The sequence below is a fragment of the Dipteris shenzhenensis genome, chromosome 11, assembly GCF_047967505.1.
Source record: "Dipteris shenzhenensis isolate YYH24624 ecotype China chromosome 11, Dip_SZ_1.0, whole genome shotgun sequence".
NCBI classification, from domain to species: Eukaryota; Viridiplantae; Streptophyta; class Polypodiopsida; order Gleicheniales; family Dipteridaceae; genus Dipteris; species Dipteris shenzhenensis.
Window position 1 is genome coordinate 38,505,218 of NC_141606.1, and position 13,178 is coordinate 38,518,395.

The window sequence follows — 13,178 nt, forward strand, 5'->3', positions numbered from 1 at the left end:
ATCACTCTTAATGCTTTGAAGAGCCACTCTACCTTTGAATCTCTTATTGCAGTTACATGCAAAGGCTTTATACGTGGGAGGGTTCGTAGATAAATGCATTGATATTGCATCTTACAACATTTCATTGAGATGTCACTTGAATGCTCAAAGTAGTATGACTAACCTTGACTTCACAAGACGCATAAGGCCATGGGTCGAATCATTCAAAATATAAGGACAGCCAAGGCTTGCTTTAAGAAAAAGCCTTAAGATCAAGTGAATAGATGAAAAACAAAAAAGAGATCGGGCTTGATGGCCTTGCGGTAGTAAATCATCATGGTGGTCCCTAATAATGTACTTCCTTAGGATGTATTGAGAAATTTTCATGAACATTAACTTCAAAAGCTAACAAAAATGGCATGTTCAAACGCTAGAGGCAAAAAGAACCATTGTATTGGCAACAATACGAGGCTCTAAGTTGACCATTATAAAGGCTAGGCGTTAAAATCTGAAAATTGTATTGAAAGCTTTCGTGGGTGACAGGGATTACTTTTTTACCAAATAGAATATTGCATGGTTATGGATGCAAACTTGGATTTGCTTTACATTCTCCGTTAAAGGTTGATTGGGTGGATCCCAATTGACCGCCTAGGATAATATTCCAGAAAACGCCTCTCTAAAAGCCTCATGAGAGCGCATACAAAAATCACACTTCAAACTAGCTAAACCATCAAACTCGAGCATGAATTAATCTTGCAAATCTTGAGCATACCTGAATAGTGGACACATAATATGCTTACGGAAATTTGCAACAAATGACTGCGCTCGAATGAACAGCACATCATTTTTAGCGAGGCTGTATGCAATGAACAAGATCATGCTCTACAAGTGTAACTGTCTCATTTTTTACAAAATAAAGTAGTAGCCACCCTCACTTGCAGATATGAACATGCCAGAGAGGCCATACGAACTCCCTCGACTAGCTGGTATACTAGGCACATCTACTTCTCAGCTGCCTTGTTATTAGTTCATCTAAATCAGGCTAATGGGAAATGGTCTCAACAAGTTTGCCTAAAAGAAAGCAGACAAGTGAGAACAAAATATTTAGGACAATGCATAACCTTCCTGCAGGCAGGTGATGATTTGCCTCACAGCAGGTGCAGCAGGAGCAAGAAATGATTCTACCCATTTTTACAAATCCAAGGCTTAGCTTGCTCTTGCAGCAAAAGACTTGCTGTTAGGAATTCAGGAAAGAAATGGCCAAGTTTTGGTTTGCCAGATGTTATGAGTAGTAGAGCTATGAGTTACATGATTGCCCAAAAATCTGGCTCCGGTGCTATTAGGCATGATGAAGTTGTCATGTATTACCAAAGGATCCTCAGCCTGTATGTAGAAAATCATTTTTGTGAGAATCATAAGAAAATTGAATTGAAGCTGTTAACTAAAGTACTTCACAAGACAATGTTTTTGAAGCTAGTTCTTTCCTACTCACAGAAACGACAAACTGAATCACAACTCACCTCCTCATAGTCTTCCTCATGATGAGCTTCATTCTCTTTCAGTATCAGTTCTCCATTGTCGTCTGTCCTTGCAAACCTTCCTCTTATTCGAGGCCTACTATCAGCTAGGGTTTTTCTGCATGCATACTTCCAAAAAGAAGAAAACAGGACATTCCTTCATAAGCCACAAAAACTTAAAGCCGATATAACATTTTAACCTTGTGGCACAATGATAACGGTGTGCAGCTTGCACCTTTATCTTCTTGTTGAAATTCCTCTCAGTGCGCTTCTGTCTGTACCTGTGTAACCTCATCTTTCGCTCCTCCAGAGTGTAATGTCCAATCTTCAAGCCTCCTGATTCCTCTATGTTAGAGTGCTCAGGGGTAATACGTTTATTACCTCCATAACAGGATAGCATTCCATTGAACGCCTATTTGTACATAAGACAATTTATCATTCAGCACTCGGAGGAAAGACTGGAAGGTCAGAGAAACAAGAAGTCGTGAGGCCATTGAAAAACTGGAGCTTGAACCTGCATGCTCCCTCCCCATAACTTTGCCTTCGCGATTGCGAGTCCAATAATTCTGACATAAAATTGCTTGTAGAGGGGCATACCTGAAGATCTCCAGTACTGTATACGCGTCTCATCGGTACAATGGGAGACTTTTCTGTCAACCATTGGGCGTCGGTTGCTTGACAACCGCTATAAGGGCCAAGATTCGAAAATCCTGGTGTTGACATCTCCATTCCAGCTGCTGGGATTGAACTGAATTCCATGGAACAAGCGCTTTCGTGACTAGAAGGTCTCAATTGACCGAGAGCGTGACTACTGTGGCTCCTTTGCATGGACGGGAGAGGTGCCGCCTCTTGCAGGATATAGGGAGGGATGGATCCACGACAATTTCCAGAGGGATTACATCGAGGAGTCTGTCTGTCGAGCGCACCAGAACAGTCGCTCACCGAACTTAAGTCCGTGGATTGTCCCACCCCATGCGCCAAAATCCTATCGAGTAGGCTGTTTGCACTTTTTGAGGTAGTGTTGTTCCCCCCTGCGCAACTTCCGTCTGAGGTGCTGATAGTTGAGGAAGGGGAGGAGATTGGAGAATTGTTTTGCAGAGCAGACCGGGAGATGGTGGTCATAGTTGCTGCTGAGCTTGCTGGGGCAGTGCTAGTTCGCAAGTCCTGAGTTATGCAACTGTGTCCTAGTGCAGGCAAATTGGACAGGAGGGAAGCTGCAAGAGCGTCTTCTGAGTTGAGCCTGCCTATTTCCATTTCCTTGAGGGACATGCAATTCAGCTTCTGTGTTGCTGCCATCGACCTAGGAGACAATAGTTCCAACTGTTCTGCTTGGCCCGAAGAAACTGCATCACTCACTACGCTGATTAGTTCCAGACTTTCATCACTTAAATTGTTAGAAGGCGGTTCTACTTCTGAGTTGGAAGTGAACGCCATGGACTGTGAGCGTCGTCCATTCATGAAGCCTGTGAACGGATTATCAAGAGTTTTCGGAGAACCAGGGCCGGGCTGCGCCTTGGCATCCTCCAATGCCGAACAAAATCCATGCAATTCCGGAACAAGCAAAGGCTTGAATTCCGTTTTGCAATTCAGAGCTTGCAGCAGCTCTGCACCGCCGATAGTGTCAATCGCATCACTCTGCAGAGGCAAGAGAAGCGAAGGCGGAGGAGGAAGTTGGAATTACGAAGGAGAAATACAAAAAGAAACAGAATTGCGAGTGGTGCAAGACGGTACCAGAGGCAAATCTTTGGTGATGTCGTCGTCGAGGTCGGGCAAAGGGCCAAAGTCGGGAAACATGAGGGAATCGGAGTGCGGGAAAATGAGGTGATGAGACATTGGGAAATGGAAGGGGGAAGAGGCAATGGACATCATATAATCAAATGAAAGAAGAAGGTGGTGGTGACGTGGTGGAGCATTTTGTGAAGAGAGGAAGGTGGCACAAAGGGCGTTTCAAAAAGGGGCATGCACGCCCCAAAGCACACGAAAGTTGGCCTCTCTACTTGGCCAAAAGTGGGGGTGGAAAAAAAAAAGGCCAGAAAAGAAAGGGGAAAGTCAAGTCCCCCCCCACTCCCCACGCATCCACTCCACCCCGCATAGCCGTCCCTATGGTGGCCAGCGCAAAACTCACTTCGTCTTTCTACCTGTGCACCCATCGCACACCGGCTGCCTGTTGCTGCTGTGCTGAGATGGCAGGTCACGGTCACCAATGAAATCACCATGTCAGTAGCTAAAACTGCATAGGGCAATCTTAATCGCTCTGAAAATGGTGAGAAGATAAGGGCCAAATGAACAGAGCGTGGGGGACAAAGGGGGAGAAAAGGAGGGAGAAAGGCTCCTAAGGGAGGAGACATCACTACTCAAGGCAAATACACTTTGCCGAGAGCGATGCGCAAACTCCACTCCCCCTTGTCGTCGATAGCCAAAAACTTCGTGGCACCATCTCTCTGTAATTAGTGCACCCGTTACACACCAGTTGATGTGAGGCAAGAGAAAGGCGGAGGAAGGGAGAGAAAAGGAGGGGGAAAGGCCCCTTAGGAAGAAATGGACACCACCACACAAGAGTGCCCAAACTCCACCTAACCTTTGGACAGCCAAATTTGTGGCACCGTTCGTCTCGCATGGGTGCACCCCATTACACATTCACTGTGAGATGGCAATTCACAGCCATCAATGAAATTACCATGTCATTAATTAACCTACACAAGGAAATCTTCATCAAATGTGAGTTTGGTGGGAACTTCAAGGAAGATGAGGCCCTGCTACGCCTTAAGGGCCGAAACTTGGGTAGCTAATGGCAAAGATGGAAATACCAAATTCGGTAGTGTATAAAGCAAGATTTTATTTTGCATGTTTTCCCTCATGGTTAGCATTCAATGTGTAAAGGCCCTCACTATGGAAAATCCTCTAGGATGTGCTTCTCATACACACCTTGGTTAGGCAGACCGGCCAGCTTCAAGCTCCCCCCTTCCTGTTCAATGGCAGGGGGAGGATGCAGGACATGCGATGACACAACTCTCCCTTTCTGTCAACATGGGAAGAATGCTAGACAAAACCAACAATTCAACCTCTCATAAAGGATGTCGGCCTCCCTTTGCATCAATGGTATGGGCAAGATGCTAGACAAGTCAACAACTCAGCCTCCCGTGACCTCCCTTTCCATGAATGGCATGGGGACGATGCAAGATAGCCCGACTACTCAACATCTCATAAAGGACAATGGCCTCCCTTGCATGGGGAGGCTGCAAGACACATGCTAACACCTCAGCCTCTCATAAAGAACAATGAGCCACCATTAAAGGAGGCTATGACTAATCAACAATCCTTCAAGCACATCTATTTTAACAATGACTTGCACTTGCAGAAGCAAAGCAGGGCTAACATATTGTTCCCACTCTCTATCAGTTGATCATAATTGCCACAGAGTGGCATTTTTTCTCGACACCACAAACATTCCCACAAGCCACCCCCCAAGAAATCGAAAATCTGAGTGTCCACGTGGGTATTTCAGGCCCCTATCATTTTATCTTGTTGTAAGCAATAAATCCATACGGCAGGTTTTCTTGTTGAGCAAGTTCTCTTGTCAGAGATGGGTGAGGAGAAGTTCGTGGGAACCATTGCTCACTCTGCTGACCACAAATGCTCAAGAATGATATTTGAGCATTATGGACGAGGCGAGCGAGAATAGCCCCTAAAAGGCCCAGTGTGAAAGAGAGAGAAGAACCACAAGAGAAAGACATAGAGTGTGTGCACTCATGGAGAGAGAGAGAGAGAGAGAGAGAGAGAGAGAGAGAGAGAGAGAATGCTATCTCTCACCCACCATCTGCCCTCCATCCCCATCCCCATCCATGCATCTCCATCCACCCCTCTATATCCATCCATCCATCTTTTCAACCTTGCTCACGGACATCTTGCCACATCATCCCCCCCTCTCCCCTTTTCCTCATCCCACTTGTGCCACTCTCCCCCATCTTTCTTGTGAGCCCCACCTCCCCCTCCTCTTACCAACCACTTCCCTACACGTGCTTCTCTCAACACCTTTTTGGGCCCCCTTTTTTTGCTCTCTTTTCAGATTGGGGCCCCTTATAGTAGTCATAGTTGAAAACCTTGCTATTTACTTGTCCTTCAAGTCCCATGGAAGACCTGATTTGTTCCATGCACTACTAGAAAAAAATATTTTCTCCAACCAAAGAAAATAAAGGCTACCCTTTCAAACCAATCTTTTTCAATGCAAGTTGTTGGTTTTTAAAACTAAAATGTAAAAAATTAACATTCAAATAAGCATAAAGCAAACTCTCGCTTTGTTTTTAGTAATTTAAACATGTAAAAAATACACAAAATGTTAGCTTTTATAAGTACCAAGACTCCCATGGTTAGCTGAGGGAGACCTCAAAAGTAGGATCTTTCTTTCTCCTTCTAGCACATCACTTTATTTTGCTTAAGCCCACACTCTTGCTAATAAGGTTATGTTACACTCCGAGGCACTCTAGCTACTACTATCAACTACTATACTAGTTCCCATAGTGAAGTGTAGGTAATGAGCACCTCCAACCCTATGACTAATATGGTTCCTTGATATAACTTTGTTATCCAAACAAAATCACCACTAAAGTTATGATACAAGCCAACTACAATTCCCTAAAAAGACTATGTGTTAAAGGGTATCTAGCATAGAATGTGCATGTGCTATTATGTTTCCACTGCACATAATTCCACATTTTTTTAAATTCTGTGCTTTGAATCAATTGAAAGGGCAATGGCAAATATATATTTAACAAGTGAGAAAGCTAAAAGTGACTTAGAACAATTAATAATTATTGAACCAAAAGCTAAAAGTGACTTAGAACAACAAAAGTTATTGAATCAATTGCAAATGCTAAAGCTAATAGTTTTTTAGACATGTCTCTTTTTAACTATTGACTTTAATATGGGATACTTATTATAAGCACACATAAAAGGACCATTTCATTAGAAACACTACCATAGTGGATGTTTAGGAAGTTTCTGAGGTCTTCCTTATAGTTATTTAAACTTTCTAAATCCTTTTTGTTATTGTTCAATTTCTTTCGATGCATTTCTCAAAAGGAGATTTGTTGCCCCCCCCCCCCGGACCCACCACCACACACACATGCACACACCTAGCTATTTTCCTTTAAAGTTTTAATGGGCACATCAACACTTTGAACCTTCCTCCTCTATGTAATTTGAATGCCCCATCCTTTAGAGGAATATATAGAGTAAATATAATAAATAGAGATGAAGCTATTAGTCAATAATTCTCTCACTTTGAAACATCCTAAATGCCATATAATTGAAATAGTCAAAGAATTCTGATCTATGCTTGATGCCATTGTGATGTTAGGATTCACATGTATGTGCATGTGACAATCATGAAAAGCTCTATCTAGTGTTTTTTTAATTTTTCAATCCCACAAATTAAATACACAAGTGCATCACTTTCGTTAAAAAGAAAAAGAAGTAAGTGCCCCCATTATCTACCTACCTATATATAAACAAATTGATTCTATCTTTCAAACAAATTCAAGACTTTTTCCATCCATTTCAATAATAATTTTTTATTAACCTATCCTTAATGTCAGTAAGTGGCATTTTGTTTCTATGTCAATAGAAACTTATAGAAAATATAAACAACATGAGAAGATTTCTAAAATGGGTCTTTATATACCATATTACACATCTTTATAGTGCTCCAAAAACAATTCCTACGTTGTTGGACTATGTGTCAAAACATACACCCTTTTAGAAACTTATAGAAAATATAAACAACATGAGAAGACTTCTAAAATGGGTCTTTATATACCTTATTACACATCTTTATAGTGCTCAAAAAACAATTCCTGCATTGTTGGACTATGTGTTAAAACATACACCCTTTTAGAAAGTTTTCAACCCTATGTTATGTAAAGGTTATTTAATATAGTAGGGAATTTCTTTTACCAACTTCATGACAAGTACTTGTAATGTGCATGATGATTGAAAACATTAACATTCAAACAAAAAGTGTGCACTATTACAAACATGAACATTTAATGAGATAAATGCAACTATAAGAGTTGAGGCTCCCAATGCTATGCTCAATTTTCTGACATAAATGAAATGGAATCACACGAGCCATTTCATGAATTTTATTCCTCCCATTCCATGGCATATAAGCAATGTTGACATGATAGATCATCTCTCTTCTCTCTTTCTAGCGTTGAGCCTTCTGAATGCTATGCTCAATTATTCTAACATAAATAAATTGGAATCACACGAAGCATTTCATGAAGTTTATCCCTCCCATTCCATGGCATACAAGCAATGTTGACATGAAAGATCATCTCTCTTCTCCCTAGCCAATATGTAGCTGAAAATTGCATCTTGCTCCCGCTCTCTCTTTCTCTACTTCTTGTGATATCATATGCATGGTCTTAGTTTCAAAATAATGTAATTCCATGCTTGCTCATTATTCTTTTCGAAACATGTAAATACAATGTGCAGTAAGTATTCTTGGGTGCATGTGTGCATGAATGTGGTTGGAGGGGTATGAATGTCTACTTTTGTATGTGTTTGTGTATGGGGGGGCATGCTTGTGCATGCACATGTAAATACAATGTACATGTGTGTGCATTCTTGCATGTGGATGGGGAACTTTGCTTGTGTCTTCTTTTGTATGCATTTGTGTGTGGGGGAGCACGCATGCTTATGCATGCACAAGCACACATGTGCACATGAGTGTGTGCACACGTGTGCATGCATTAGGGTGTGTCTGTGTGCACACATACACAGTGTGTGTGTGTGTGCGTGCATGCATGTGTGTGTGTGCATGTGTGTGTGCGTGCATGCATATGTGCATGTGCATGTGGCGCGCATGTGTGTGTGTGTGAAAGAGACAAAGAAAGAAAGAAAGAAATTTTATTAGAGTCTTTGGAAGACCGATGGGTCTATGAGACTGAAAGAAAACCTGATACAAATCACAGTAATGGTGGAGCTACTGAAACGAGCATCATCACCCGTGCTGAATCCTAAGTCTGATCATACATAATCAAATACATCTGGATGTAACAATGAAAAGAAAAGGGCTGAGCGGAGCAAAATCCATAGTATGTCATGTTGCCCTAGCTGGTGCATAGCCGGTGATGGGACACTAGCGCTTGTGAAGGGGTGCCGTGTGTCTCGGTCTCTTAGACGAGGCTCGATGCAAGACCAGAGCCACCGTGACTCTCATGGGACGTATCCTGGTTCTAAATCATGATGAGAGGTCCCCCAGAGTGATCTGTGTGTCCCCTTGATGTCTCGTGTGTCATGCTGTGATCGTCAAGTCGGGGTCTCTATCACGTTTGTGGCTAGAGACTGGACGGTTAATGTCACTTGATGGGAAGAACTCTATGATCCTGCTCTGAGAGGTGTCTGATGATGTGGCCAAGCCCCGTTGCTTGAGTAAATACTCTCTGTGTTAGACCCCCTCGTGAATGAAGGCTACGAGGCATCTCTGATCTAGGTAGGCGAGTAATCTGAAAAGGAGCTCGGAGCCATCTCTAAAGAGGCAGTGGTAGTGACCTTGGATCTTGTAGTACACTAGGCACTTAAAAATAAAATGCTCCTCTGACTCAACCTCTTGATAGTCGCACAATATGCATAATTGATGCTCCCTAGGAATCCCCTCTGCTCTGTCACTCTCTATGCGGAGGCGGTGTGATGATACCCGAAACTGTCCGATGGAGATCCGTAGTGAGGCATATGAAGCTTAGTGTGCCTCGGTGGTGTGATGAATCCCTCCTCTAAAATACAAAGATAGTAATCTTTGTAGAAACTCAGCTTCACTGGAAGCTCCCTCAGCTCCACAACCAGGTCCTAAAGGTGTGTAGGTGCAGGAGATCCTCTCAAATGACCTGGTTGGTGTGTGGCCCGATCAGAATGGTGGGCGGGAGTACCAGAGGGGCATCTAAATTGTACTGAAAAGGAGGCATCCTATCAATGTGAAACCCTAGTCTCACAAACCATCTGTGAGTTCGTGCATACTAGCATCGCTCTTCTCCCTCTGCTGCCAACCTGATGGAGGAATCGAGAGCCAACCATGGCAACCTCTGTCTCCCTGGTGTGCAGTCCCCATATGATCTAACCAGGTGTAGATATGTGATGGTTTGAAAGGTTGCATCTAGTTGGAGTGGAGAAGCACCCAACTCGGCTTGAATGAAGTGGTGGTATAGACGGTTTCCCCCGGATCATCTGTGAGAGCATGAGGATTTGCAAGCGCTCCACCCATGTCCACTCTATCTCTGACATGTCAGGCCCCCAACAAGGGCTGCCATACATACCAGTTGGTCAGACCAAGGAGTCAAAGAGAAGAGCCTTGGTCTGAGGGTCCCAGAAGTGGGAGTGGAAGCATTGTCTCTCTAGCCGAGCCTGTAAGGCATATCCCCTACTCAGTCTGGCCTGCATGGCACTCCTGAGTGTGAGTATGTGATCCATAGTCCCATGGTCTCGCCTGAAACCGGATCTGACCCTCTGCTCTGAGCCCTCTCATCTCTGTGAACAGGTTGACCGACGCATCCAATACAGCTGCATAGATCTTGGACATCGCATGTCCAATCATGATAGTCTTGTAGTTACTTGGGTCCATGGGATCCCCTTCCTTGTGGATGGGGGTGATGGTGTTGAGTGTCCAAGTGCAGGGGAAGCCAAGGAAAACAACGTCATTGAATAGCTTTGCTACTAGGATCGGGGCTAATGTGTCGATCCCATATGTGATCAACTCAGTGCATAGCCCATTGTGATCCTTAGCTCATTGTGGAGTTTCAATGTTGCATCCTTGACTCCCCCTCTGGTGAACACCGTGCAAGTGGTGGGGCGAGGTGAGAGAGAGAGAGAGAGAGAGAGAGAGAGAGAGAGAGCGCAAAAGCACACTAAAGGGCCCAAAAGTTTTTGGGTAGGTATCATTCATGGGCACTACAACATGATCATATTCAAATTCCTTTAAAATGATATATCATTGCAAGCACTCTCATATCAAGATTATTATCATAAGGAAAATCTTCTTTACATAAGATATACATATAATATTGATTTAAGATCGGTACATAAATTCGAGAGTCGAATATGATAATCACATTCCAATTTCTTTGGAATGGTTTATTGTAAAGGATAAAGGAAGAAAAAGTAGAATGGGTACATCACATGTCCAATCATGATAGTCCTGTAGTTACTCGGGTCCATGGGATCCCCTTCCTTGTGGATGGAGGTGATGGTGTTGAGTGTCCAAGTGCAGGGGAAGATAAGGAAAACAACGTAATTGATTAGCTTTGCTACTAGGATCGAGGCTAACGTGTCGACCCCATATGTGATCAACTCAGTGCATAGCCCCTTGTGATCCTTAGCTCATTATGCAGTTTCAATGTTGCATCCTTGACTCCCCCTCTGGTGAACAACGTGCAAGTGGTGGGGCGAGGTGAGAGAGAGAGAGAGAGAGAGAGAGAGAGAGAGAGAGAGAGAGAGAGAGAGAAAAGCACACTAAAGGGCCCAAAAGTTTTTGGGTAGGTATCATTCATGGGCACTACAACATGATCATATTCAAATTCCTTTAAAATGATATATCATTGCAAGCACTCTCATATCAAGATTATTATCGTAAGGAAAATCTTCTTTACATAAGATATACATATAATATTAATGCAAGATGGGCACATCAATTCGAGAGTCAAATATGATAATCACATTCCAATTTCTTTGGAATGGTTTATTGTAAAGGATAAAGGAAGAAAAAATAGAAGAGCTCTTTTGCATACAGCAACAATGTTTGCACCCAAATCAATAAAGGAAGAAAAAGTAGAAGATCTCTTTTGCATACAGCAACAATGTTTCCACCTAATCTTTATAGGGCCTAAGCAACCGTGTGTACAATTTTTGTTTTGTATGATTAAAGTATAATGCTTTATAAATTTACGTACAAATCCTATTACTGTGAAATGAAAAATATGCCATTGCACTCATTATAGTATGGTGAAGTCCACCACCACCAAAATTTATATGTTTCTCATAGTTTGTTTCCCCCCAAGGTTTAGGTTTGACATTTATATGATAAATATCTTATTCATCATATTGAATTTATAGAACCAATAGAATTAATGTACAACAATATGGAGTATATTATAGTTCTTTGGTGTTATAAATTTCTTGAGTATTTACCCAAGTTTTCTATCATTCTATAATCATGGGTAGGGCATAAATACTAGATGAAGTGTCATCCAATTTTGTCGACTACATAAGTAAATACTTAACCTTTATTGGATGCCACTAAAAGGATATAATTTGTATCTTTAATGAAAAAGTTCATGATAAGTAAAGTTTGGGATAATATATATTTCATTTCTATTTTTAAAGGACAAACTATTGAATTTACACCGTTATATTTTGACATGTTTTAATATCACTATCATTAATTATAAATTTTTATCCATGTGATACAAGGCAAATCTTGAATTCAATGAGAAAACCTTGAATAGTATTATGTACCACCTTAGAAAACTAGTAAGTACTATTGATAAGAAAGTTTCCAATGGGCTATTAAAAGAATGAAAAACATTTAAGGCATGGGTTGAAAATGTTTTGGAATTTACTTTTCATTATTATCTTCTTTCTTATGGTAATTTTCATTATAGTCTTGCTCATATGAGACCATAGTAGAAGACCACTGCAAAGTGATCTATGAGTTACAATATATATGTGGTGGCCTATGGTGGGTTCTAAAAATTTTGTGACTAGGTTATATGTATGTACATATGGTGGTGGTGTTTCTGATGTATAAAAAACAATTGTATTGGGATTACCTAAAGTGGTCATTCTCTAATTGATTGTTACTAACATGATTGGGGGCTTGATATTTGGATAACAAGAAATGGAGATGATTAAGACATTATTAATTAATGTGTCAATCAATTGGTTGAATTGCATGGACCACAGTTGTGAAGAATGCATATTTGGCCAAGGACTAATTTGCTTACTTTTATTAAGTTTGTACAAAGAGACACAAACCCTTGACTTATTTTAATATCTTGGAGCTATGTTTGAGAGTCCCTAATTCTAGACAAGGGCTTAAGGAGCTATGTTTGAGAATCCCTAATTGTGGACAAGGGATATCTTTGGATGCACTATTGTCAGCTCATTTTCTTTTTAATGAAATATTATAAATATTCTAAACACGGAGTTGGAGCAACCATGTATGCATGATTAGGTATAGCCAATCATGACATCATTTTGGGGCCTTTTTGGAGCCACACTCTAGTGCACTATGATGTGCTAGTGGGTGATATTTTAAATTTGAGGTAGGCTCGTGCTCCATTCAGGTTTTTACTAGTGTAATGATGAGATGAGATGTTTTAGCACTTGCTAGCCTAATCATTTTGATGATTTACTCCACAAGCATATAGTAATTTTGAAACCATGTAGAGCTCAAACTATAGTACTCCTCACCTTTACTACTAGATAGAGGCATAGAATGCAAGACATGTGGCAGTTTACAAAATAGTATGACCACTACACTAGTTCATGTACATGAGCACTATGTTGGCTTATAGTGTGGACGACTTCATCTCATGCTATGACCACCATGCTTGTTCACCTTACGCTATGACGCTTGTTCACCTCACCCTACAAGAGCTAATTTTAACTTTTTTAAGGATATCTACATCT

General features: G+C 41.5%; 1 protein-coding gene across 2 annotated transcripts; it reads right to left on the reverse strand.

Moving 5' to 3' along the window:
• Window positions 1-887: 887 nt before the first annotated feature.
• On the reverse strand, window positions 888-3,349 carry LOC147896992 (uncharacterized). Of its 2 annotated transcripts, none has more exons than XM_087381647.1 (5): window positions 3,228-3,349; window positions 2,094-3,131; window positions 1,732-1,908; window positions 1,500-1,625; window positions 888-1,362 (listed from the first exon to the last, which is right to left on the reverse strand). In XM_087381647.1, the coding sequence occupies exons 1-5, from the start codon at window positions 3,327-3,329 to the stop codon at window positions 1,225-1,227; spliced, it is 1,581 nt and encodes a 526-aa protein (XP_087237773.1). In that variant the 5' UTR covers window positions 3,330-3,349; the 3' UTR covers window positions 888-1,224. The 2 variants fall into 2 exon arrangements, 1 of the variants encoding a protein (XP_087237773.1); XR_015541773.1 differs by having other exon boundaries at window positions 1,227-1,362; window positions 1,778-1,908.
• Window positions 3,350-13,178: the final 9,829 nt, after the last annotated feature.